General features: G+C 39.1%; 1 protein-coding gene across 1 annotated transcript; it reads right to left on the bottom strand.

Annotated features, from left to right (window-relative positions):
- Positions 1-3,172: 3,172 nt before the first annotated feature.
- LOC127441568 (zinc finger protein 219-like) lies at positions 3,173-25,977 on the bottom strand. Its single transcript, XM_051699147.1, has 5 exons — positions 25,841-25,977; positions 17,192-17,282; positions 15,020-17,075; positions 14,664-14,786; positions 3,173-4,915 (listed from the first exon to the last, which is right to left on the bottom strand). Exons 3-5 carry the CDS (start codon positions 17,070-17,072, stop codon positions 3,783-3,785), a joined length of 3,309 nt encoding a protein of 1,102 aa, XP_051555107.1. The 5' UTR covers positions 17,073-17,075; positions 17,192-17,282; positions 25,841-25,977; the 3' UTR covers positions 3,173-3,782.
- Between the last annotated feature and the right edge of the window lie 266 nt (positions 25,978-26,243).

Below are 26,243 nucleotides of genomic sequence, written 5' to 3'. Positions count from 1 at the left end.
CATTTTTCCATAAAACAAAAAGAACAATTATAATAATAATTATGAGCAGAAGAGCTTGATTTCAGTATCAAAGAACATCATAGAAATTAAAATAACATCTAAAAAGGCCTCACAGCTACATAATACGTAAGTTTTCCGTGGTTCATTTGCTAAAGGGAGGGTAAAAAGCTGGAGATGAAATAGCACACAGACATGAGTGATGGAATGATGCTAGTTAGAATTAAATGAAAATGACCCTCACATCTGACATCTCAATGAGAGAAAACAGAGAATTAGAGACAGAAAGACAACAGTTTACCAAAGAACACAAAGAGATACAGTAGAGGCTAAGTGCTTTTGGTGAGCTTACAAAATACTTGAGGAAGTGCTCAGGACAGAAGGCACATTGGCTTGACTGTTATCTTAAACGAACACCACATCGGAGGCTTTACATACGAAACAAGAACACAGTAATGTGCAGCAAAGTAAGGCCAGCCTCTGTCAATCACTGGACAAAAGTACTGCCTACCTAATATTATATGATACAAATGGGATGGAAATGATTGGGGTTCAAAAGTCTGAGACCACACTGGAAATCTGGGTTTTGTTTTGTGTTTTTCATTTGTACCTAAAAATAAAGGTTTTTGGATAAATAATAATAATAATGATAAAAATGTAAACAAAGTTATGAAGAAGTAAAATGAAGAAAATATCAAATATACTCTTTTGTACAAAAAGTCAGATTTCCTTCCATTCACAGAAGCACACAAGATGCTCTTTAAAATATTGTGAAACCATGTTGGGATCATCAGGTTTTGCAATGTGTAGTATGTACCTCAAAAACTCAAAAAGAGGGACATACCAATGACCATGAAGTCTTGCGATTCATTTTTCAATTCAACTTTTTACTCAAATTGTTATGCTAATAATATGATTTGTAATGAAAACCTTTGTTTTAAATTAGACAAGACATCTTACTGAAGCATTTTCACTAGTGGTCCAGACATTCGTACCTCACTGTAGACAGACAAGGATGAGTAGATCAACCTGTCGGTTATGTGCTAATTAAAATTCTGCATAAAATGCGACACGATTACATGAAATAAAATTTGGCAGGCAGATCAGTCAAACTGATAATGCTGATATTGTGACATGCTTGGACATGATCTCAGCATTAACTTATAAATATATTAGCAATCACTGAATTTAAAAGATCCTTAGAAAACATTGATTGTGTGTCCAAATGATTGATTTGTTGATTGATGAATACACACATTGTTCAAGGGATAGTGAATTGAACCTGAAGCATTATGAAAAAAAAAAGAAGAAAGTTTGGTCAACATTTAAAGGCAAAACAAAGCTAGTTTGGGAAGAAAATAAACTTTGCACAGTGCTCTTAAGACATTCTAAAGCAGTCTTCTTTCATAATTATTATAATACTTATTACTATTCTCCATTTCCTTTTCCCATTTTTTTTCTTTCTCTTTTGATCTCTTATCTTTACAAAAGCTACATATGTTCTACTGGGATGACTGAACTTGTTAGTGTTTTTTTATTTTAATTTTTTTTTTTATTTAAAACAAAAATTCTACTTATATAAAAGAAATGGCATACTGAATATTTTTTTTTCTTTCTTTCTGTTTAGTAGATACCAACTTTCCACCCTCTCTCTGACAGTTTGAGAGTCACAGATTTAACAGGAATAGAAATGATATATTGCTGATTCTCCATTTTGTAGATTGTGATTTGTTTCAAACCCTGAAATTTCAACTCAAAGCTACTTTCTATTGTAATGGTGGTCCGGATTCCACCTGAAAATCCTGGTGGTATTTGTAATGTAAACACTTACAACTGGCCTCTGTAAACGGCCAGTTGTTCTCACATGTGGTGCGCTAAGTTCATTCCATCGTTTCATTCACAGCAGACATAGTCACAAACTGACACCATATTGTTACAGAACTCTACACTGTAGTACAACTATGCATATATACTGTATATATTTACTGTAACTATATTCCTGTGTTGTCTGAATCTGCTTAAAAAACATTTACATCAACAGGCACTGAGAGAAATAGCATATAGAAGAGGCAAACTCTCTGTTTCATATACGGAGGCATATCTGCATTGGTGCAGAGTGGCAGTGTAGATATTTGGAAATATAAACTTTACTCTGTCCAGTTTTTGTTAGAGGTGATCCAGAAGTACCATTCCCTTATCACAGCATTCTGTTCAGAGTCTGGCACGTGCATGGAAAGAAGTGCGGTCACTCCTTTGGTTTACAGAAGAAGTGCTGTAAAATTGCGTTCACATGGAAGCAGGACGATCCCTCTTACCAACATGATAAGCGGCCCTTTTCTCCATTTAGTATTCTGTTCCCCTTTTTATCTCAACATTAATATACTGCAGTGATTAAGGATAGTGCCTCTTTTTTGCTTCTTCTGCTCTCCAGATTGACATTCCAGGTTCTTGGAGATGAGGGCAAGATTCACAGGAAATTTCAATAGAACTAGAACTTGCAATTGCGCTCACTGACAAGAAGACAGGAACAAAATGACAGTGATCGAAAAAGCCCCAATACTCCTTCACAGGCAGGCTCAAAGGCATAGTTCACCCAAAAATGACAATTCTCTCATCATTTACTCACCCTCATGCCATCCCAGATGTGTATGACTTTCGTTAATCTGCAGAAATTAAGATTTTTAAAGGAATATCTCAGCTCTGTTGGTCCTCAAAATGCAAGTGAATGGTGACCAGAACGCAGAAGGTCCAAAAATCATATCAAGTCAGCTTAAAGGTAATCCATATGACTCCAGTCAGAAGTTATATGATAGATGAGGGTGAGAAACAGATCACTATTTAAGTCCTTTTTTACTATAAATCGCCACCTTTAACCAGGTTGGGGCAGTTGGTGGCTAAATGTGAAAGTGAAAGTCACTTCCACACCAGATTGTAGAAGTGAACATGTAGATTTACAATAAAAAGGACTAAAATATTGATCTGGTTCTCACCAATACCTATCATATTGCTTCAAAGATATGGATATGTCCACTGGAGTCATATGGATTACTTCACCGCTGCCTTTATGTCTTTTTTGGAACTTCTAATTCTGGTCACCATTCACTTGCATTGTGAAGAACAACAGAGCTGAGATATTCTTTTAAAAATCTTCATTTCTGCAGAAGAAAGTCGTACACATCTCGGATGGCTTGAGAGTGAGTAAATGATGAGAGAATTAAAACATTTTGGGTGAACTATCCCTTTAAGGTGCAGTCATATTTACCTTTGCACAGCGAAATTCCACAGGCAAAATAGAGTTATCTCAATGTGAATCCACACAATGTGGAATTTCACCTGAGGGACTTCTGTTGGCAAAGAATTTGCCTACACAGGTTTTGCATGAAGTTCAAGTTTGGTGAACTCTGACATGTGAATTTGCATCACTGACCAATAGGAAGTTGCTTAGATTGGCAGTAACCTCTACACCATGCAAAGTTAAACGTGTCTGCACCTTTAGAGTAGCATACAATACTGGATATCTCTGTGTGATTGCAAGTCTTTGTGTGTGTAGAGGTAAATTATCACTAACCAAGGGGGGCTATGTATATATGGTGGAAAAGCCTTTACTGTAAATACTTCTGAAGGTTTTGATTATGTACTGTACAGTATATGTTAGCATAACAACTGTTTTACCCTTGGTCACAATGATATGATGGACCCTGGACAACTCCCAAATATTTTCTTCGCAGTTTACTTTATTCTTCCCTGCCTCCAGCTCAGAACTCATCCAGGGCTCTCTTTAAGTGTTATTTCCCCAAGATACCATCCTCCTCCTTAGGGAGATCATCAGCTGCGAGGTCTGGTGAAACAGAGTGAGCCCTCTCGCTTTGATGCTGGGGTAAATTTCCAAAGCTGCCATTTGCTTCCAGGTCATTCTCTTCCTCGTCCACCACCTCATCTTCCTCATCTAAGTCCTCTCTCATTTTAATCCCCTTTTCTGTGGTTCCCACCAGTCCTTGGATCAGTTCGAAGTTGTTCTCTGTTTCCCTGTTCTCTGGACTGACTCCATTCTCAGATATTGCCTTGAATGAGACCCAATCCTCAGGAGACATTAGTCCATCCCCTACACTGAGGAACTTCCATAGTGCCAGTGGGTCATGGTCTGTCCCAGGCAGGGTTAGTCTTGGAGAATTGTTGGCAGAACTGACAGGAGTGCCCCTCTTGCGGCGAGACTTGCTGGTATGATTAACCTGAAGGTGCATTGCCATCAGCTCAACAGAAGATGTTCGGAAGGGACAGAACACACATTGATTAAGGATGTCATTCTCTCCTTTAGAGCCCGTTGATGGTCCACCTCCAGGACTAGTCGCTGGCCCCTCAACTTGTAAAGGGCGACGGGAAAGGTCAAGTGGTTCAAAGCCTCCTTCCTGACAACCACTGGAAGCGATCCCACTGGAAGTGTACCCATTTGTAGACACCATGCGGCTTGTGGTAAGGGGCTTCCGTCTGGACACTTTGGGCATTTTGGGGGGTGGGGCCTCCCCTGTCCAACTTGCTTTCAAACCACCAGGGAAGAGTGCTCCCATCATCCCTGACAGGTTTCGATGCTGACTCTCTAAGTCTGCCTCTCTTTGATGTCCAGACGATGAGCCATCCTTCTTCTCTAAAGGGCCTGCAGACCATGACTGACTATTCCTGGAAGAAGGAGCCTCTCTAGGAACCCTCCCAAAAGAGGAGTAGGACATAGAGGGGAGCCGACACTGTTTTTTGCCCCCTTCACGAGAAGAGCCAATCAGAGAGGGGAGACCCGGTGAAGGGGAGTTTGGGGAAGTTGCCATAGCATTCCTTTGCTCACGATGATGACGCTGTAGGTGGTACTTGAGAGAGCCAGACTGAGTGCCAGCATAATCACAGTGGGGGCATTTGTATGGTCTCTCTCCTAAAAGAAGGTAGAAATGGCTCTTGTTAAATATATAGATTTTTAAGGTAATTTTTTTTTTTTTTCTGTACATTGATATAAGACTAAAATGTAATTTCAATAGCACACATTTGGCAAATAATGACATTGCATGGTGAGTTAAAAGAGTTTTTTAGAAAAAATAAAAATAAATTATGTGTGAAATAACTACAGTGGCTCCAAAAAGTATTTGGACACTTAGAGCAGTGTTTCTTAACCTTGGTCCTTGGGACCCTGAGAGCAGCACATTTTGGCCCTGTCCCAAATGACCCACTTGACGTGGAAATGCAGTCTAGTGGCCTTCATCTGTGCATGTGCAGCTCTTTTGAAACACATTGAAAGCATATATAATGAATATACAGCTCCAAGAAGCGGACACACACACACATCCAGTAAACAAAGAAATAGGTAAAAGTAGTCCAAATTAATTGTGCACTATATTGCAAGCTTTCTGAAGCTATACAATAGCTCTGTGTGAGAACAGTCAGATTTAAGGCATTATTCGCTGAAATTTTTTCATTTGCACTTGTGCAATGAAATTAAAGTGCATGATGCTTTACATAGTAAACCTTCTTCAAAACATGTCCTTTTGTGTTCCAAGAAAGATAGAATGTCATATGGTTTCAAACAACACGAGGGAGTAAATGATGGCATAATTCAGCCGAATTTACTCTGCTAAAGCTGCTAGGAAACTTAAGGGGAACTAACTTCATACATCCACTGAAAAAACAGCTGGTTAAAAGTCATTGAAAAAATGGCTAAGAAAAGTTAGTTCTTTCTGAGAAAAGATAAACTATAAAGCATAAAGTATTTTCAGATGCATTTTGAATGTACTCTTTGAGGTCATTGTACAGTATGTGCACATGTTGCAGTTACACACAGTAATTGATAGATGGCAGAATTTGTCACTTTATGTAACATCAGGAGTAGTTCCTAGAGCATTACAGTTAAATTAGGGCATTCCAGCTCTTATCAGAGGTGGAAAGTAACAAATTACAACTACAGGTGCATCTCAATAAATTAGAATGTCGTGGAAAAGTTCATTTATTTCAGTAATTCAACTCAAATTGTGAAACTCGTGTATTAAATAAATTCAATGCACACAGACTGAAGTAGTTTAAGTCTTTGGTTCTTTTAATTGTGATGATTTTGGCTCACATTTAACAAAAACCCACCAATTCACTATCTCAAAAAATTAGAATATTTTGACATGCCAATCAGCTAATCAACTCAAAACACCTGCAAAGGTTTCCTGAGCCTTCAAAATGGTCTCTCAGTTTGGTTCACTAGGCTACACAATCATAGGGAAGACTGCTGATCTGACAGTTGTCAAGAAGACAATCATTGACACCCTTCACAAGCAGGGTAAGCCACAAACACTGTTCACAGAGTGCTGTATCCAAGCATGTTAACAGAAAGTTGAGTGGAAGGAAAAAGTGTGGAAGAAAAAGATGCACAACCAACTGAGAGAACCGCAGCCTTATGATTGTCCAGCAAAATCGATTCAAGAATTTGGGTGAACTTCACAAGGAATGGACTGAGGCTGGGGTCAAGGCATCAAACACACACAGACATGTCAAGGAATTTGGCTACAGTTGTCGTATTCCTCTTGTTAAGCCACTCCTGAACCACAGACAACGTCAGAGGCGTCTTACCTGGGCTAAGGAGAAGAAGAACTGGACTGTTGCCCAGTGTTCCAAAGTCCTCTTTTCAGATGAGAGCAAGTTTTGTATTTCATTTGGAAACCAAGGTCCTAGAGTCTGGAGGAAGGGTGGAGAAGCTCATAGCCCAAGTTGCTTGAAGTCCAGTGTTAAGTTTCCACAGTCTGTGATGATTTGGGGTACAATGTCATCTGCTGGTGTTGGTCCATTGTGTTTTTTGAAAACCAAAGTCACTGCACCCGTTTACCAAGACATTTTGGAGCACTTCATGCTTCCTTCTGCTGACCAGCTTTTTAAAGATGCTGATTTCATTTTCCAGCAGGATTTGGCACCTGCCCACACTGCCAAAAGCACCAAAAGTTGGTTAAATGACCGTGGTGTTGGTGTGCTTGACTGGCCAGCAAACTCACCAGACCTGAACCCCATAGAGAATCTATGGGGTATTGTCAAGAGGAAAATGAGAAACAAGAGATCAAAAAATGCAGATGAGCTGAAGGCCACTGTCAAAGAAACCTGGGCTTCCATACCACCTCAGCAGTGCCACAAACTGATCACCTCCATGCCATGCCAAATTGAGGCAGTAATTAAAGCAAAAAGAGCCCCTACCAAGTATTGAGTACATATACAGTAAATGAACATACTTTCCAGAAGGCCAACAATTCACAAAAAATGTTTTTTTATTGGTCTTATGATGTATTCTAATTTTTTGAGATAGTGAATTGGTGGGTTTTTGTTAAATGTGAGCCAAAATCGTCACAATTAAAAGAACCAAAGACTTAAACTACTTCAGTCTGTGTGCATTGAATTTATTTAATACACGAGTTTCACAATTTGAGTTGAATTACTGAAATAAATGAACTTTTCCACGACATTCTAATTTATTGAGATGCACCTGTACTTTTGTTACAGTACTTGAGTACATTTTTCACATTATTCTACTTTTTTAAGTATAAATAAATAAGAGTACTTTTACTTGAGTTGATTAAAAATGAAGTATTCAACTTCTCTACAGTTATTTTTTTTTTACCATAATTACAAAGTACAAATAAATACATAATATTTCAGAATTTTTGGTAAGAAGAAAGTTATAAGCACTAAATCTATATAAGCACGACGGAAGCCCGCAGGGCACAGCATAATGAGCTCAGCAGCTTGTATAAACTGCCACCAATGTCCTCTCTAGCTTCTCTAAGACTTTCTGCCCTGTCTCTATACAAGAACTGTAATACTGTGATTTTCAGCATATTTCATATTTCATATGTCTGTAATTTTAATGGTAAAAACTGTAAAAATGCTACAGAAAAAAATGTCAATACAGTACTTTTTACAATAAAATGTTGTAAATATTACATTTTCTTGATGTAAAATGTATGATTAATTAATTGCAAAAATGTACATTATGTTTAACAAGAGAATACATGCACTTTTTACAGTAAATTATTGTTAAAATTATGGTAAAAAAATAAAATACATTTCTTAGAATTCCCTGCATTACCCATCACATTTCATTATTTGTTATGGGAATAGTTGTTTCTTCTTATTTTTAATATCAGTTATGTACATTGGGGTGTTCTGTGTTATATTTGATGTAGTTTAGTTAATGTTTATTACATTATGTTAATTTCACATGTGTTACACTGATGGTGTTTAGTGTTTGTTTGTCTCTACATGTTTATTGGTCATTGCTCCTGGAAGAGCCACTATTGGTGAACTTCATGTCATCATGTGCTCTTCTGTCGTTACTATGGTGATTAACAATACATTAAAAGTGAAAATCAGATTTTTACAGTTTCAGAAGGTTAATATAAAGTTTATGACATTTTTTTCTTTTACTGGAAATGTAACAGATTTTTTTTTTTTTTTACAGTGCCAGTGTGGTCATGTAAATTACAACAGTTTTAAACTGTCAAATTTACAGGTTGTTCTGTAAAGTTCTTTACATTTTTACTGTATTTTTTACATAATTATTCTGGCTTTTACAGTGTATATGTGGGGATATCTTGTTTACTTGCTACTATATGTCTAAAACAAACTTTTAAATACCTTAGAAAGATACAATGCCAATAGTGTCAGAAACTAACGGGGACTCGGGGCAAAAATGCCACAAAAATTAACAAAATTATCCCGAAATTCAAAATATGGAGGCAAAAATGCCCATGACACAAGTTCCCGTGTTTTATTAATAATGTCTGGTATAGTTACAATTACATACATTTCAATCTTCTTTTGAATTTTCACTTAACATGTTAAATTCTGTAACTGTTCGCCCCTCTTGTTCAAAATAAACTGTCCTAGCGGGTAACACTCTCGCTCATGGTGCTGTACTGTACTTCCCTGCCCTGTGCTGCTGTTTATCTGTCTGAAAATCCTCACCAGCTAGAGGCCAAAAGTGTGCAAGGGATGGATGTTATATAAAGAATGTATGAGAAATCACAAAACATTATGTAACAAAATGCTACAATTTACTTAATAATAATATCTCAATATGTTAAATACCCATAATGTTAATTAAGATTTTATTAATATAACTGTAATACAATAATACATATACAGAACAACCACTTTTAGTGTTTGAATCAATCATATCTCTCACTAAACACTGTGTAAAATATTTATTTTTGCCTTATTTTATTGAGTTGGCATGGAGTTGATAACAGTTTGCTTAATAATCTCATTCCATATCTGGATAATTGCTGCAATATCAAGGAGGATACATTTCCTCCTCTATGATATTGCATTAAATTAGTTTTGTACAGTATGCTAACTTAATAGCCAAAATACTTGGACATACGTGAGTGAGAATAAACCTGAAATAGGAATGTGTTTCAGTCACAATGCACATTATGTATTTTAGAGACGATTTAGAGACATTTAGAATGTTACAAATGGCTATTTCTATTTAAATAAATGTTGTATTCTTAAAATATTCTGTTTGTCACTTGCAGCAATGCAGGTCTTTGGCATTTAGAATCTGCTAGTTTAGGACCTGTGAGGAGTCTGTTTCTCAAACTAGAGACTGTGATTTACTTGTCTTTTTGTTGTGTATCTGGCCGTCCACTTCCCTCTCTATCAGTTAGAGATTCTTTTTTCAATAGACTTTAGGAGAAAATAGAATTTCATGAGAAATTTGTTTCTTTTTGCCTGTTTTCAAAACCAAAATTTGACCTGCAAATGTAAAGCAACTTGTAAGAATTCAATACCTCAGCAAAAGGAGAAAAAAACCCCACTGTATTGTGATTTCCGCATGGTAGCGCAACCATTTTCAACTGTCGGTTCTCGGCTCCTCCTTCCCGGGTTTCGGCACCAGTGTAACAAGGTAAATGGAAAGGAGGAGGCAAGAACTGGCTTAACAATATAAATAAAGGTTTAATGATAAACTTAACCAAAAAGACAAACACACACACAGGTGTCAGACAGCTGTCCGTAACTCTCTCTCTCTCTGATGCTCTGGCGTGCCTTTTAAGTCTCCCTCCACCATCACTATAATGAGAGACAGGTGTTAGAGATAATTATGAACCAGGTGATGAGCCTTACTGCTCTCTCTCTCCCGCAGACTGACACATGACCACGCCCCCCATGCTACAATGAAATAGTTCAAATGGATACAAGTGATGGTCCTAGTAAGACAGTTAAAATGTCTAACATATTTCGCTATGGAGCTAGTGGGGTCATGTGCAAATTTTGCTCTGAAGCTAAAATTAAAGGAGAGTTTTCCACTGGAAAAATGTGGACCGAGTGGAAACTTGACAACCTAAAATGCCACTTAACACAAAAAGGTCACATTGCTGCTGTGAAAACATCATATAATCGTAAACATGGAACTTCGATTAACCAGCTTCTTGGGGAGTCGAGAGAATCAAGAGAAAAGCGTATTGACCTTGCCAATAAGAACAAGTCAAACCCTGAACAAATCAAAATATCGATAATGTGCTTTTTGCCATCAAAATGAATGCGTCAATGGTGTCTGTTCAAGAAATTCATGATCATCTTGTGAAATATGTTAGCCTTCCCGACAGCTGGAGAAGTTAAAAACTATGCATTTGAATTTGTGGAGTCAATTTATGCAGTTGTACAAGCTGAGACTATGGAAAGTGTGAGAAATGCCCATGTTCACACATTGATAGTTGATGAAAGCACAGACATTACAGTGCATACAATGCTGGTTCTTTACATTAAGTTTAGAAAGCAAAATGACATCACTTACAAAACTGTGTTTGCCAGGATCATTCAGCTGGTAGGATGCAGCGCTCAGCATATTGCGGATGCAATAAAAAGTTCTACATGGATCACCGACTTGATTTACAGAAAACTGTAATGTTAACCTTCGATGGCGCCTCTGTCATGTTAGGTAAATATAATGGAGTCACTGCAATACTGAGACGAGAGATACCGCACCTTATGGAGCAACATTGTGTTGCTCATAGAGAGGATTTGGTAATTGATGATGCTTGGACAGGTGTGCCTTTGATGAAAGAAGTGGAAACACTGCTTAGAACAGTATATTCACTATTTAGTAAGTCTTCTGTGAAGAAAAGCAAATTCGAAGAGTTAGCAAATGTTTTAGAGGTGCTTTCAGACCTTTGAATGAGGTATGTTGGCTGTCACGTTGCCAAGCTGTAAATGCGTTTTTGTGCAATTACAGTTTATTAACAGAGTATTGCATGAAAGAAGCTGACAACGACGACTCGATTGCAAAATATTGTCACAAAAAACGGACTGATCTGAAGTACAGAGTTGATCTCACTGTGCTTGGAGATGTGTTGGAAGAACTAGCTCAGCTCTGTGTCTCCTTGCAGCGAAGCAATCTTACCATCATTGACGCCCATTGCCTTGCCAGAGCTAAATGGAAAAACTTCGTTCTCAGTATCTCGGAGATTATGTTTACTGGAGCAACAGAGAGAACGAGCTGTTGGAAACAAGTGACAGTGCTGTAAATACAGCGGACATTATTCTGTTTGTCCTTAAAGTCTGTGACCATCTTGATGCTCGATTTCCTGAAGGTGAGCTTAAAGGATGGTCTGCTTTTAACCTAGAAACACTGGATTCAACACTCGATTTTGATCATGGTACAGATGATGTAACCAGACTGACAGAGAAGTTTCAAGCTATTCTAAAACAAACGGACGAGACTGCCACAGAGCGTATCTATCAACAGTACAAGGATTTCAAGTTCATTATTAAAGAAAAACGAAAGATGGGAGCGCTGTGGACATTTGCTGAAATGGTAACCTGGACACTAAAAAAGTGAGGTTTTCACTGAGCTTGTACAGCTGATTGACATTTGTGGAACATTCCAAGCGTCTATTGCAGACTGTGAACACGGTTTCAGTCTGATGAATCATATCAAGACAAAATCACGGAACCGACTTGAGACCACACACTTGGATCAGCTAATGAGAATCCAGTCTACACAAGCAGAGGGCCTTATAAATCTGGACAAGGTCTAAAACCACTGGAAAGGGGACAAGGACAGGCGGGAGAAGTTTTAAGGTAGGCTACAATGCTAAATAAATATATTTAGTATTCATGTGTTTGATTTGGACAATATTTTTACTGTTTACTGTAATAACAATTTTAATAATACCTTAAGCATATCATTGTAATGTATAAAGTAATTATTAATTAGCTGACTGAAGCTTTACATTTTGTTTAAAGGTTAGGTTACTATTTTGGTGTATGTGTACAGACCAGCAGAAATAAGCAGAAACAAGGAAGTGTATATACCTAAACAAGGTCTATAATCACTGAAGTGAAACAGACAGAAATAGAAGATTGAAGGCACTTTTATTTGTATAGTGCCTAGCAATACTTTGATCTTAAGTATTACTGTAATAATGTGGTGGTGTATGTGGTGTTTTTACTATTGTGGTGCATCTGTGTTTTTTTAGATGCTGCTCTGAGAGAGGTCTTCCACAGACCTGCAGGGCCAGTCAAGGGACTGATGAAGGTCTAGAAGGTCAAGCAGCACCATGGTGTCAGTATATATATATATATATATATACAGTTGCAATCAAAATTATTCAACCCCCTGACCAGCAATAAATTCTGGTGATGTGAATTAAAACACATCAACTAAAACCTCAGTAAACAGTCAAAGTAAGTTTTTAATACACATTTGAGTGATTTTGAGAATAAAGAGTTAAGTTTACCCAAATTTTAAAATAAAAAAATAACTAATTCTCTCCACAAATGTCATGTCAAAAATATTCAACCCCCAAAGTCAATAATTTGTGGAGCATCCTTTATCCTTAATAACAGCAAATAAATGTTTCAGGTAAGTGTTCTCAGACTTCGGACACCTCTCTATTAGAATTTGTACACATTTCTCATGAGCAAAAGCTTCCAGCTCATTGACATTCTTTGGTTTCTGTGCTGCCACTGCTTCCTTGAAATCCCAACAAAGGTTTGCAATGGGATTTTAATGATGGACTGAAAGGGCCATTTAAGGACATTCCATGACCTATCCCTGAACCAGATTTTGGACAACTTGGATGTATCCTTGGTGTTATTGTCTTGCTGGAAAGTGCAGTGATCACCGAGCTTCAATTTACACACTGAAGTCATCACATTTTTCATGCCAAAATTGCCTGATACCTGAAAGAATCCATGGTGTCAGTCACATAGTCAGGATAGCCGTTTCCTGCAGCCACAAAACACCCCCATAACTGGACTGACCCACCTCCATGCTTGACTGTGGGGATGATGTCGTTCTTGTCATCACCTTGTCATCTTACCAGACGTACTGCTGACCCATGGGTCTAAAACTCATTTTCAGTTTAGTGTCATATGTCTATAAAACCTTCTTCCAGGACTCCACGGGTCTTTCCTAATTACTTCTTGAATATTCAAGTCAACATTTCCCTTGGTGAAGTTTTGCTTTCTTCCACACCCCAAGAAGGTTGCTGTTGTACCATATTTAAAAAATGTATGAATGGTGCTGCCAACTTTGTCTGCTGGAAATTGAAGTGCCTTGGAAATGTACTTTTAGCCATGACCTTTCTTGTGTAATGAAATAATCTCCTCTATTAGCTTTTGAGACAGCTTATTTTTAATTGCATTTTTTGCATAGAAATACATTTTTGCTTACAACGCTAAACTTAAATTTTAAAACTTAAATAAGTGCCATTGCAGATTGATGACTTAATTTTGTTTTAAAACAATTTCTTGTGTAGCCTTACATATTTAAGAAACAGCTACATGCAATAGGGGTTGAATAAGTATGACATGACTGTATTTTTAAAAAATCCTGCTATTTAGAAATATTAGGTTATATATTCACACTATGACTTTGAATGTGTCACCCAACTGATATAGATGTAAAGTTTAAAAATTCAGGGTCATCAGAAAAGCTTACCTTTGTAAATCCTTACTGTCTTGGAGGTGTTGAATAATTTCGATTGCAACTGTATATATATATATATATATATATATATATATATATATATATATATATATATATATATGGTTTAATAAAAATGTGGCTGTTTAAAAATATTGTCCTGTCATATTATTATTATTAGTTGCTGTACTTGTTGTAAAACAGTTAACAGAAGGGGGTAAGTCATCCAAAACTTTATTAGTTTATGGTAACATGCCCTTTATATGTAGACTACTGGTACGGTCACAGAAGACATTTTTGCACAAGTTGCTTACAGTTTTGAAGTTTGTGCTCAGAGAAATTTTTATTTGCTCAGTGCTGTAAAAAAAATTAGAGGGAACATTGGGAAGAACCTAATAGGCAGAAAATGGCTTCAATCAAGCTTAACCAGAATAATTACCATTTAGGGGTATTATAAGAAATGTAATGAATATGAATAACTGACATAATTTAATAAAAACACTCCACCACCACAATAGTCATCATCATGAGAAATTCTGTGATATATCACATTAATAGTGTAAAGCTAAAATACTTCACATGAATGGACATAAAATGCAAGACATCTAAGATGATACAAAAATGATAAAAATTTGAATAAAAGACTTACTAAAAATTTTCATACAAAATTTAACTATAAAAATTCGTAAGACTGCAAAATGTGTCTGTAGTGTATGCTTCTTGGCCTTACCCGTGTGAACACGAAGGTGCACTTTAAGGTGATGAGAAGATCGGAAGGCTTTACCACAGTAAGGGCAATCCTTTATCCCTGTTCCCCGAACACGCTCTCTTGGAGCTGAAGAACCATTCTGACCTGGAGTAGAGAAGTGAAAATAAGTGTCTACACAGTTTGATGTTTCTGAGAACTATCCTGCTTCCCTGGAACATAGGGAGGAAATGCTACAAAACTAACAGCAGTGAACTCTTTGAAAAAAATATATATATAATCAACTTCCCGCTGAGCAAAAACATATGAAGAATTGTAAAGGATCAGAAATATTGTCCTAATAAAGTCATCTGTTTTTGGTTATGCTGGCTGATCCTTACCAGAGAGATGTGATAAGATCGAATGGAAGCTCCCAGCTGTCCCCACTCCTGATGGGAGTTGCTTTGATTCCTGCCTTATGTCTTCATTGTCATTAACTCTGTGCCCCACTCTGCCTGTTACTTGAGCTCCACTGACTTGGTTTATAATATCCTCCTCTCTTGATGTGCCCCCTTGAGCACTTTGACCTTTCTGTGGTTTCTGGACATGGACAGAGGCATGAGAAACCACCTGCTGAAGGCTTCGGAACATCTTTCCGCAATCTGGACACTCCCAGGGTGCACTAGAGGCCTCCAATTCATCTCTAGAACCCAGTCCACCTTGGTAGATTCTCATTTGTTTGGCTTCCCCAGTGACTGTGCCTCGTGTGGAAGAAAGTTGATGGTGTGAGTGGGACCGCTGCTGCAGTTGGTTGTGCTGAGCCGCTGCCAGACTGCGAGCAACCAGCTGCCACATGGCTGTCTGGTCTGCTCCATCTGCTGCCTCAGCTCCCCTTCCTCCTCCTCCTCCATTACCCATTTCTGCAACCTGTGCAACTTCCTGAAGGCGTTCCATGCAACTTCCATTGCTGATGTCTTTGGGTAATCCCAGATATCCCAATATAGATGATTTACTCGAGCCTGCAACACCACCATCTGACATTTCTGTGCGACTTCCTGAGCCTCTGCTACCTGCCATACTGCGGGCCAGGAGCAGGTTGGAATACAGAGCCCCCAACACTTGTGTGCTTGCATGACCTTTGGTCTGATCGGATCCAGCAGGCCCCAGATTTCCCAAGCCAGCCTTGAGGCCCAGCTTGTTGAGATGCACCTTCATATGGTTCTTAAGAAACCAGGGTTCCTTGAAACCGCGGCCACACACCTGGCACTTGTGGTCCAATGAGTCCTTGTGTTTCCGCATATGCCCCTTCAGAAACCAGGATTGAGTGAAACGCTGGCCACATGTCTCACAGCGGAAAGCTGGAACAACTGTAGTTTGTGAGAGAGGAGTTTCTGGGGGTGCAGTTACAGGTTGAGAAGGGAAAACAGTGGCCGCTGCAGGATCTTCAGGTGGGTGGCTCTCCTGCAGATGGGCAGCCAGACTTTCCTCCTGACTAGCTGAGAAGGGGCACATCGTACATTTATAAGGGTTGTGGAGGATCCGCACGTGACGTGCAAGCTCTGATGCCGTGCGAAACTTGCCCTTACAAGCATGGCACCGGAAGGCGGAAGTAGCTGTGGAGGTGGTGGTGTCCTCCACGTGGACATGACCAAGTGGAAAGAAGGAAGTAGAGACTGGTGCTTCCTCTGTTAGAGGCGGAGTCAGTGCTGTGGTTCCTTCAAAGAGGAACTGAGGGCTACTAGCAGTGTGAAGAGGTTCCTCTGGAACCATGTCTTCATCTATATTCTTTTGCAGTGACCCGGTTAATGGACTCTGTTTCAGACCAAGCTGTTTGCTGTTGAGATTCTGGATTACACTATCACTCACATGGTTCTGTTTGACATGTGTGGTTCGGTAGAGAGCTGAAACCCGACGGTCCCTGTCCAAACTGTGAGCTCGAGCATGCAGAGAAAGAATGCTCTGAAAGCGAAACCTCTTTCCACACACGTGGCATGGGAACCTTAGTGCAGGCCCAGAGGTGGTCCCTCCTGGCAAAGCCATCCCTTCATTGTTGAAAATCTGAAGATCCAGCTCATCACTGCAGGTGGTACTCTGACCAGAGGAGATTGCCTGCTCCAGAACTCCAAAGCCAGGGAAAGGTGCTGATGGTGTGGTTGGACGGCTGCCTTCAGATGAGGGACTGCCAAGTTCCAATTCACCAGGAAATAGCGCCACCGCTGGGGTTGGTGATGGGGGTGTTGATAACTCCTCATCCTCGTCTTCCTCATCTCGTATGCTGGCACCAGGAAGGGGGCAGGGTGAGACCGGGGCATAGAGTTCAGTTTGAGGGCTGGACAGGGTAGATTGAGGACTCTGGGGTAGGCCTTGGGGACTGTGGTCCAGCGAGGGCATGGAAGGAGGAGACATTGGGGGCTCACAGGAAAGAGCCAGCATACATTCTGGTGGGGAATCCATAGTCTGAGTGAAAAAAAAAAAAAAAGAGAATAGATAAAGTGATTAGATAGACAGATAGATGAACTCAAATAAGTCAAATGTACACAATGCCTCCTGCCTTTAGACTTGTGTGAACTCACCAGTAATATGTCTATGCCATGCTTCACTTCCGTGACTGAGAGAGGGTGCGATCTTATGGTGGCAATCTGCCTGACTACCTTCAACAGTCCCCTGTCAAGCACAATCCAGAATAAATATGAGTGCACATGCATTTGTTCCTGTGTACGGGTCGAAGGGCAGGGCAGGACACAGACTGTCCCAAACAGGATGGGCGCGAGATGTTTGGACTTCCCCACACACCCTTCCTGCATACACTTACAGTGACTGCTTAAATCAAAATAACAACATACATACTCCTTAAAACACAGTCACAATGATGTAACTGACCCCAACACCCCAGCCCAGGCCTCACTCCCTAAACTCACAATTCACTGACAGAGATAAACAATCACATTATTGCACACATGCATATAATAAGCAAGTCTACAGGTTGTGGGTAGACAAGCCCTGGCACAACATAGGAAAAAACCCCACCTGCTTCTTTTATAAATGACAGAAAATGAATTTCATTGATGATCACGGCAAGACAATCTGCTGAACATCTGTGAGGGTGTCTGACACTAATATGTGACACTAAGCTTGTGTTTGTGTGGGTGTTTATGTATCTTTTTCTGTATTTACTTATGTGAACAGACTGAACTGTGTGCCCATGTTTGCATTTGGATTTATGTACACAACCAAGTGTTTGTGTATGGGTGTGTGTTACTGTGTATGTGCTAGCATGTGTATATGTGACATAAGACTTGGACGAAACGGAGGCTAGTGGAGCCAGTTAACATTTTCTCAGCCGTGAATCACAAGGACATCAGTCTATATCAATCATTCTGCCCCCTTTCTTTCTTTCTTTCTTAATTTCTTTCTTTCTTTCTCCCATCATTACTGTCACTCATTTCCCCTATATCTTTTCTCCTCCATAGATTCTTACTCCATCCCCCTCTTTTCTCGCTCATTCCCTCCTCTCTCTGTTCTTCACTGATTTTCTTTCATTCTATCATTCTCTGTCTCTTTGCGGCGGTGCCATTTGGCACAGTGCCAGGGAATGCTGATATCAGCTGGTAGATTAGGGCCTGCCAATATGGCGAAGAGAAAGAAAGAGAGGAGATAGACAGACAGGCGAGAGGAAAATAAGAATGGGTTTGGAGAACCCAGATATAAATGAAGAACACAAATATGCTCTGAATGAAGCATATTTGATGAGTAAATCTTTCAAGAAGGGGGACAGAGTGTTCTGCACTGCAATGGAGGGTCCAGCGATCAGTTTGGTCTGCTGGCATTATTATCATTATGGCAGTGCACTGTTCCACCTTGACAGACATGTTCCTGTCTGACCAACCCTGTTACGCCAATAAAGCTTCTCCAAATTTGGATAGATGTAGAGAGTGATAAGGTGCTAGACAGAGGGGGTTGGGGAGACATGAAGGCAGGAGAGTGATAAAGCAGCATGCACAAATAATTCACACACACAGATACATACACACACTCAATAATTCAAATAATTCACACACACAGATACATACACACACTCAATATGGCACCTAGTCACTGTATGATTCATGCATGCTAAACACCTTTGTCTGAATGGCCACATGCTACACTCCCTGTAAAAGCCCACACACAAACGTGCAGGCACACACTTTTTGTATTTCATGTGACACAAAAAATCCACCATACAAATAATTCATGCTTTGTATGTAATGGAATTAATATATATTTTAAAAACAAAAGAAAGGCAAAATAGGCTGCAATCAGTTGAAACTACTGTATGTAATGTTATCGCAATTCAATTAGTAATTACAATATTTTGTATACTTTTTAAGATTCGATTTTCACACATTAAAAATGTCAGAAAGTCAATTATTTTTGTGAACTGTCAAATTTTGGGAGCAACACTTATAAGATGTGATAAGAACTACCTGGTTGCATAGAAACACGTTATTACGGTATACCTATTTTTGCAAAATGATTTCACACTGCTCACTGTACGTATTACGGCAATTTACTAGTGAATTAAACACTAGAGGCGCTTCAACAATTACTTATCAAATTACTTATTATATTTAATTTTCGCTCTGTTCCTCAAACAATGCTAACTTATGACATCTAAACCCTTTTACCACTTAAACCGTTTTTTTCAGCATCTCACACTGGAGTGCAGCATTACACTGTAACTGGAATATTTTTGCACTTAATAAATGGTCCATGCTTAATATCTGACGGTACCATTGGGTTGGGTCACACTGTTTTGGGTACGGGATGAGTTTGGGCTTCATTTTAAGGCCCATGCACACGTTGCACTTGTGATGCAAAGGACTGTACGAGTCCTGAAGAGCACGAGAGTCAACTCGTGAGCAAAAAGTGTCTTATTATTAGTACAACAAAATGAGGTAGTTGCTTTAGCAATTGCATTTTTCAGCTTATATTTGCTTTTTTGGACACTATCTGTTAGGTTTAGGTTTAAGGTTTTGGGTAGGGAGGATGGTTTTGTTGATTTAGCTAAAACTCAGTAGAGCATAAACCTCATCTTTTTGAGAGAATATTTAACTCAATTTAAGTGCCACACAGTGGAATTTTCATTAGATCGGTATAACTAATTAGATTTACTGAACATTTGTTACACAAGTACTTAAAATAAGGTTGCATTTTCAAGAATAATAACATTTACAATTCACACCCTTATAAATGCAATTTAACTCACTCTGAAAAAAAAAAAAAAACTTTCATAAAATCTCTGTATGACTGAACTAGCACTTCAGTCATCGAATTTCAAGCAAAAGAAGACTTAAATATACCCACTCCTATCATATCACTTCTGAAGACATGGATTAAACCACTGGAGTCATATGGATTACTTTTATGATGCCTTTATGTGCTTTGTGGAGTGCCCAAATTTTGGCACCCATTCCCTTGCATTGTATGGACCAACAGAGCTGAAATATTCATCTAAAAATCTTCATTTGTGTTCTGCAGATGAAAGATAGTCATACACATCTAGGATGGCATGAGGGGGAGTAAATGAGAGAATTTTCATTTTTGGGTGATCTATCCCTTTAAGTCAGTTCTCCTCAAGTTCACACAGGTGTCCTTTGCTCATGCAATAGTTTCCTTTAAAATGAATGCCACTTGCTTTGGTATTTTTGCCATCTAATGCCAATCCAAAACTTTCATAAAATCTCTATATGACTGAACTAGCACTTCAGTCATCTTTGACAAAACAGAGCTTTTTTCCTTGCTGCACTTTTTATACTGCAGCCTTGAGCACCTGAAATAACGTGTCGTGCCTTTGGTGTGAGGACACACTGAGCCTCCAACAGTGTAGCCATCTAATGTATGTCACATTTAAGAAGAGATTGTTCACACATATCGAGAGTGTTCAGACACATTTGTCTTTGATAAGTAGAGAGAGATACCCGTTGCTCAGTACTTGATGCAACTAAGTGTGTGTGTGCAAGGCATGAACTGCACTTTTCATTTCTTGTATCTCTGAGAGGGTTTTCTAGGGTCAGCATGTGTGTATTTGTGTACTGTAAGTCTGGTTTGATGTAGTCATACAACAAATCCCCACAGACAAAATTAATTTCCTGTTTCTAAGCTTGACCTGAACTTTATCTCTCTCAGCACCCCCCACCCCCCCAATCCTCCCACCAAACCCAGTGTAGTTTTTCTCCCTGTGAGTCAAAATGTGCAAAATTCTCTCCCGCTTATTTTCTTTTTGTTTTTTTGGGAAGTCAGAATTAAAATCAAAGTTTTGCTATTTTTAACCTATTTTGTTTACCTCCGAGATCATTTCTGAGATTTTAAAAAGGTTAGTGCCAAAGTATACTTCGGTTGTCCATGTTGGTGATCACCGGATGCATGATGCAAACTTCAGCATCAGCCCAGTCCGCAAGTGGTCCAGATTTTGTACTAAAAGAGTATTGTAAAGCAGTCATTGTGTGGCGAACACATTCGTATTTGTTTGCGTTCAGAAGAGTACTTTTAAAGGCAACACGGTCAACGGGGTGTGATTCGAACCAGAATGCACAAAAACTGAGTATCCCCAAGCCTTTCTTCAAAGATGCTGCATGCTTGTAACATCACCATCCTGCCTGTAATACCCTTAAACACAGTTTACTGTAATACACTAATTAATAAAATAAGTAAATTGTACTTAACTTTTTGAAGCTGGTGTTTCCGGCATGCACCAGGCTTGAGTAATTAATGAGCTTGCATGGTTTCACTATTTGCAAGTATATTTACACCATTTTTATTGTTGATTTTTTTCATTTGGTAACTTCATGTTTTGTGATGTCTGAAGTTTTTTTCTACTCTTCTCTTTTTTACTCAATAGTACCAGTTCATGATCAATTAATCAATGATCATTATCTGTTGACTGGTACAGTCATCATGTTTTGTGCACCAAGTGTTGAGGTCTGCATGCGCAGCTGTGTATGTTGCATTTAAAGGCAATAATGCACATAGCATGTGTTAAGCTTCCCTTCCGTCTGTCATGTGGTGCATGATTAAACATATTTATAAGAAATGTTCTAATAAAATGTGCATTTAAATTGTACTAGGTTTAAGTACTACGCACTTTCAGTACTATTAACTAAAATGTACAAGTTAAATTTACTTATACTTTACTTTTTTACAAAATTATGTCATGAAATTAAAGGGTTAGTTCACTCAAAAATGAAAATTCTCACATCATTTCTAACCTTCATGCTATCTAAGATGCTATTTAAGCTACTATGTATCATTGTGTATGAAATATAAATATAAAGTTGATTCAGTGATTGAATTTCATTCTCACTTGTGTTTATTTAATGAAAAACTAATTATTAAATTTTTATTTAATGCCTTTAAAATATTGAATCTACTTGGCTACAATGGCTGTTTGGATGAAATGTTGGTTCCTCTGATAAAAAACAAAAACAAACAAACAAACAAACAAACAAAAAAACAAACTTTTGAGCCATTTTAGAGCAAATACATAATTATCGAGATAAATAGCGAATATAGTCAATAACCTGAAAAATACTGAGATACAATTTTTTTAGACATATTGCCCAGCCCTTGTGCTCACCCAAAACCAACTAGATCACTTCAGAAGACACCGATTTAACCACTGGAGTCATATGGATTAGTCTTATGCTGCATTTATGTGCTTTTTGGAGATCCAAAGTTCTGGCCACCGTTCATTTATATTGTATGGACCTTCAGACCTGAGATATTCTTCTAAAAATCTTTGTTTGTGTTCTGCAGAAGAAAAAAAGTCATACACACAGGTAAATCTTACTATTCATTTTTTTTTTTTTCAGTGCACACTAATTCGTTTTTGTTTAAGAACACATTAGTTTTGCCTCTCATCCACACTAGAACAGTGTTTTCCACAACCGAAAATGCTCTTCATAACCGCATACTTTGGAAAACGATGACATTAGGAAACTGGAAACCGAGGTTTTAAACTTAAACGGATTAATATGGATGTGAACTACATCAGCAGAAATGAGCTCTTATTAAGCGGTCTTCTGAAGAATAACATACTAAACAAATCAGTTTCAATTATGGGATTTGTTTATTTGTATTTTACACTACTCCAGCTCTGAACTCCACCGATGAAAAGAGCTGTAAGTTGTTTGGTACGTGCAGCAAGTGCACAAAGGCAAGTCAGCATTCTGGCATCAGAGCACAGGGAGTATCTGAAATAGCACAGGGAGTGCTGAACTATATCTGCAGGAATATTAGAACGGGTCAGATCCTTCTGAATTTGAATCTGACGTTTAAATGCTTTACAATTTGAGTGAATGGCCCTAGTATGTAGTGATGCCATAAAGCAGACAGCACTGTCAAATGCATAAACATCCTGCTGTCAATTATACAAAAATGAGAATAATCTTATCCCCTGCATGCAAGCTTGTTCTTTAAGAGAGTTTGAATTTAGAGTGTGTCTCACAGGTCCAAACTTAAAGTAGCCCAAAAAACTATTCTGACATTTTAGTCGCACTTCAGATGTGTCTGCATGTCATTGCATTAAATTACAAAACATGAAAGCAAGTCTACATGCATGCTATAAGCTTCATTTAACTTAAATGGTGTCAAGGTGATTTTTCGTGGATGTATTATAGGGATAGATCACCCAAAAATGAAAATTCTCTCATCATTTACTCACCCTCATGCCATCCCAGATGTGTATGACTTTTTTCTTCTGTAGAACACAAATGAAGATTTTTAGAAGAATATTTCAGCTCTGTTGGTCCATACAATACAAGTGAATGGTGACCAGAAATGTTACGCTCCAGAAAGCAGATAAAGGCAGCATAAAAGTAATCTAAATGACTCCAGTTGTTTAATCCATGTCTTCAGAAGTGATACGATAGGTGTGGGTGAGGAAAAAGATCACTTTCACATTCTTCTTCTTGTGTTTTTGGTGATTCACATTCTTCATGCATATCGCCCCCTACTGGGCAGGGAGAGGAATTTCAAGCAAAAGAAGACTTAAATATACTCACACCTATCATATCACTTCTGAAGACATGGATTAAACCACTGGAGTCATATGGATTACTTTTATGATGCCATTATGTGCTTTGTGGAGTGCCCAAATTTTGGCACCCATTCCCTTGCATTGTATGGACCAACAGAGCTGAAATATTCATCTAAAAATCTTCATTTGTGTTCTGCAGATGAAAGATAGTCATACACATCTGGGATGGCATGAGGGGGAGTAAATGAGAGAATTTTCATTTTTGGGTGATCTATCCCTTTAAGTCAGTTCTCCTCAAGTTCACACAGGTGTCCTTTGCTCATGCAATAGTTTCCTTTAAAATGAATGCCACTTGCTTTGGTATTTTTTGCCATCTAATGCCAATCCAATGGTATTCCACCTGTACATCTTTTAGATGTGGCTTAATTGTTTCAAACACTTTTGGCAGCCACTGTATATGTCACTTGCATAAGTTATGTATTTCAAGAGGTGTTAGTCTCTGTAAAACATGAATACTCCATTCTAATCCGAGAACTGTTAACTAATTAGCCCGCCAATAGTTTAATCACCAAGTAGCCTGTGTCTTAAAAGTCAGATACCTGCACTTTTCAGTGCAGGTCATCATCAGGATGAGTCTGAGCAGATCTGTTATAAAAGTTGTTTACAGGGCTCTGCAGCACAACCCGCCCCCAGTAGAACCACATCTCGGTGCTACTCTGCCCTCTTTATCCGTCAAACTGTCACGTCAGTTCAGGGGGGCTGGTCTCATTCCGTCACCTCTCATGCGAAGGGCAGAAAATATGATGCTACCCTCATGTCAATGGCCACAACGCATTGCATTTGAAACGATGATTTCTTTCAAGTGTCTGTTGGGGCGGATAATGTATTTTAGGACATCAGATGACCCGTCCATCTCTTATCTGGAGATTACCTCGCGTCATATGCGTCAGTAACGCGCAACCATTTTCAGCTGCCTTCTCTCGCGCGGCCATCTCAATTAAAAAGCCACATTAATGAAATAAATAAACAAATGCGCGCACGTCGTAAACGCGCTAACCCACAGCACACGATCGCAATGTAAAGAAGCAACAGCATTGTTTTTTGGTCAAAAAGGGGCAGTCGTGTAGTTTTTAAGACGGGATGTTGTGCTCCTCCGTATCCCGCTCCATTTTCTTCCTGATTTTCTTTCAACAAAAGATCAAGGGAGGGGAAAAGGACACGCGATCAGGGTGCAGTTGAAAAGTGCCATCATGGGGGTTCATCTTGAAATCCACTGCCAATCTCGCCACAAAAACGACGAGCACCTTCTTCGACAGCGGGAGCGGTTTAAATAGCGATTATGAGTTACCGCGAACGCGCATCTGTGAGGTGACGTTAGGACACGCGCGAACAGCCTGTAATTTTCAGAAATGAATATGATCGCGAAGCTCCGAGTTCAAAGTTGAAAAAGAAGGTGCGACTCTAACGATGCAACCGCGTGTGACTGCGATTTATGTCAAGCTGGATTGGTATCGAGATCAAATATTCCGTTTCAAAGGCGACAGAAGCTGTTGCACTACAGCTACAAATAAAACAGCAATGCACTGGACTTCGGAAGGCTGCTCCAAATGCCGTTAAATAGCGCATTAGTGATTTGATGCAGAGAGAGCAGACGCGTTGTTTGTCACTAAAGAAAGTTCAAACATCATCGGCGCATGTAGTTACGGTTACTTCAGGCCACTTTTCCACACTTGAGAGAGGCTCCGAAAATATTCAAGGCCAAGTTACATTTTCATGCCCGGGTCTCGCATCTGTTTCACGACTCGCACGCACGCGCACAGACCGGCACGAGACAAAAGTGATCAAGTGCGTACTGTATGTGCGGGAACATGCATGATGTGCACTTACAGAGACACACGAGACGCAAATCAACATGTCCTGATGTGGAAGAAACGATGCGCGGTGTAACGGCGATGACCGCGGCATGCATTCTGTGTCAGTGGCTTTGCATTACCCGGATCAGCCCCCCCAAAAAGTCGTCGTCGGGTATTTGTTGTTTATGAAGGCAACAACAATCGCTCTCTCGATGTGTCTAAAACTGTCTACATGCTGCCAAACCCGCGACCAATGTGCATCCGTTTAATCGTTGAAAAAGAAGAGCAGATTAGGTCAATTATTGTAAATTAATCCGATATTTTGTGATGAAAGTAAGGCTGAATGTACTTACGGGAGAGGCGGCGAGGAGATTAATGACAACACACGTCATGATTACGTTTCACTTGAATTAAATACATTACGAGTTAGGGAAAAAAATGGAAATCGGGGGTAGTTGTATACAAGCATACGCCGATGCCCCCCTCCCTTCTGCCCTCTCTATCTTCTCCTCCTCCTCTTTCCTCACACGTCTCTCTCTCCCTCTTTTTTCTTCCAAAGATCCATTTATTGTGCAGTCGTGAGTGAGTGAGTGAATGAGAGAGAGAGAGGCGGAGGTTGTAGGTTGTAAATGTCATTCTAATCGCGCTGGCACCATTTTAACACAATCTATAGATTTGCGGGATAGACTTTGACACGCCGCGCGCGCCCCGGAGACAAAACAGTTCCGACACGAGAACTTACAAATCATGTTAGTG

Source organism: Myxocyprinus asiaticus, chromosome 1, assembly GCF_019703515.2.
Source record: "Myxocyprinus asiaticus isolate MX2 ecotype Aquarium Trade chromosome 1, UBuf_Myxa_2, whole genome shotgun sequence".
NCBI lineage: Eukaryota > Metazoa > Chordata > Actinopteri > Cypriniformes > Catostomidae > Myxocyprinus > Myxocyprinus asiaticus.
This window is presented reverse-complemented; position numbering and strand designations above follow the sequence as displayed.

Bases quoted from the DNA above. Each gene is read 5' to 3' on its own strand.
- LOC127441568 (XM_051699147.1), bottom strand. From the start codon at position 17,072: ATGGATTCCCCACCAGAATGTATGCTGGCTCTTTCCTGTGAGCCCCCA. The intron at 14,787-15,019 runs GTAAGGATCAGC...TCTCTACTCCAG, and splicing joins GATCTTATCACATCTCTCTG to GTCAGAATGGTTCTTCAGCT. The intron at 4,916-14,663 runs GTAAGGCCAAGA...ACCTTCTTTTAG, and splicing joins GCACCTTCGTGTTCACACGG to GAGAGAGACCATACAAATGC.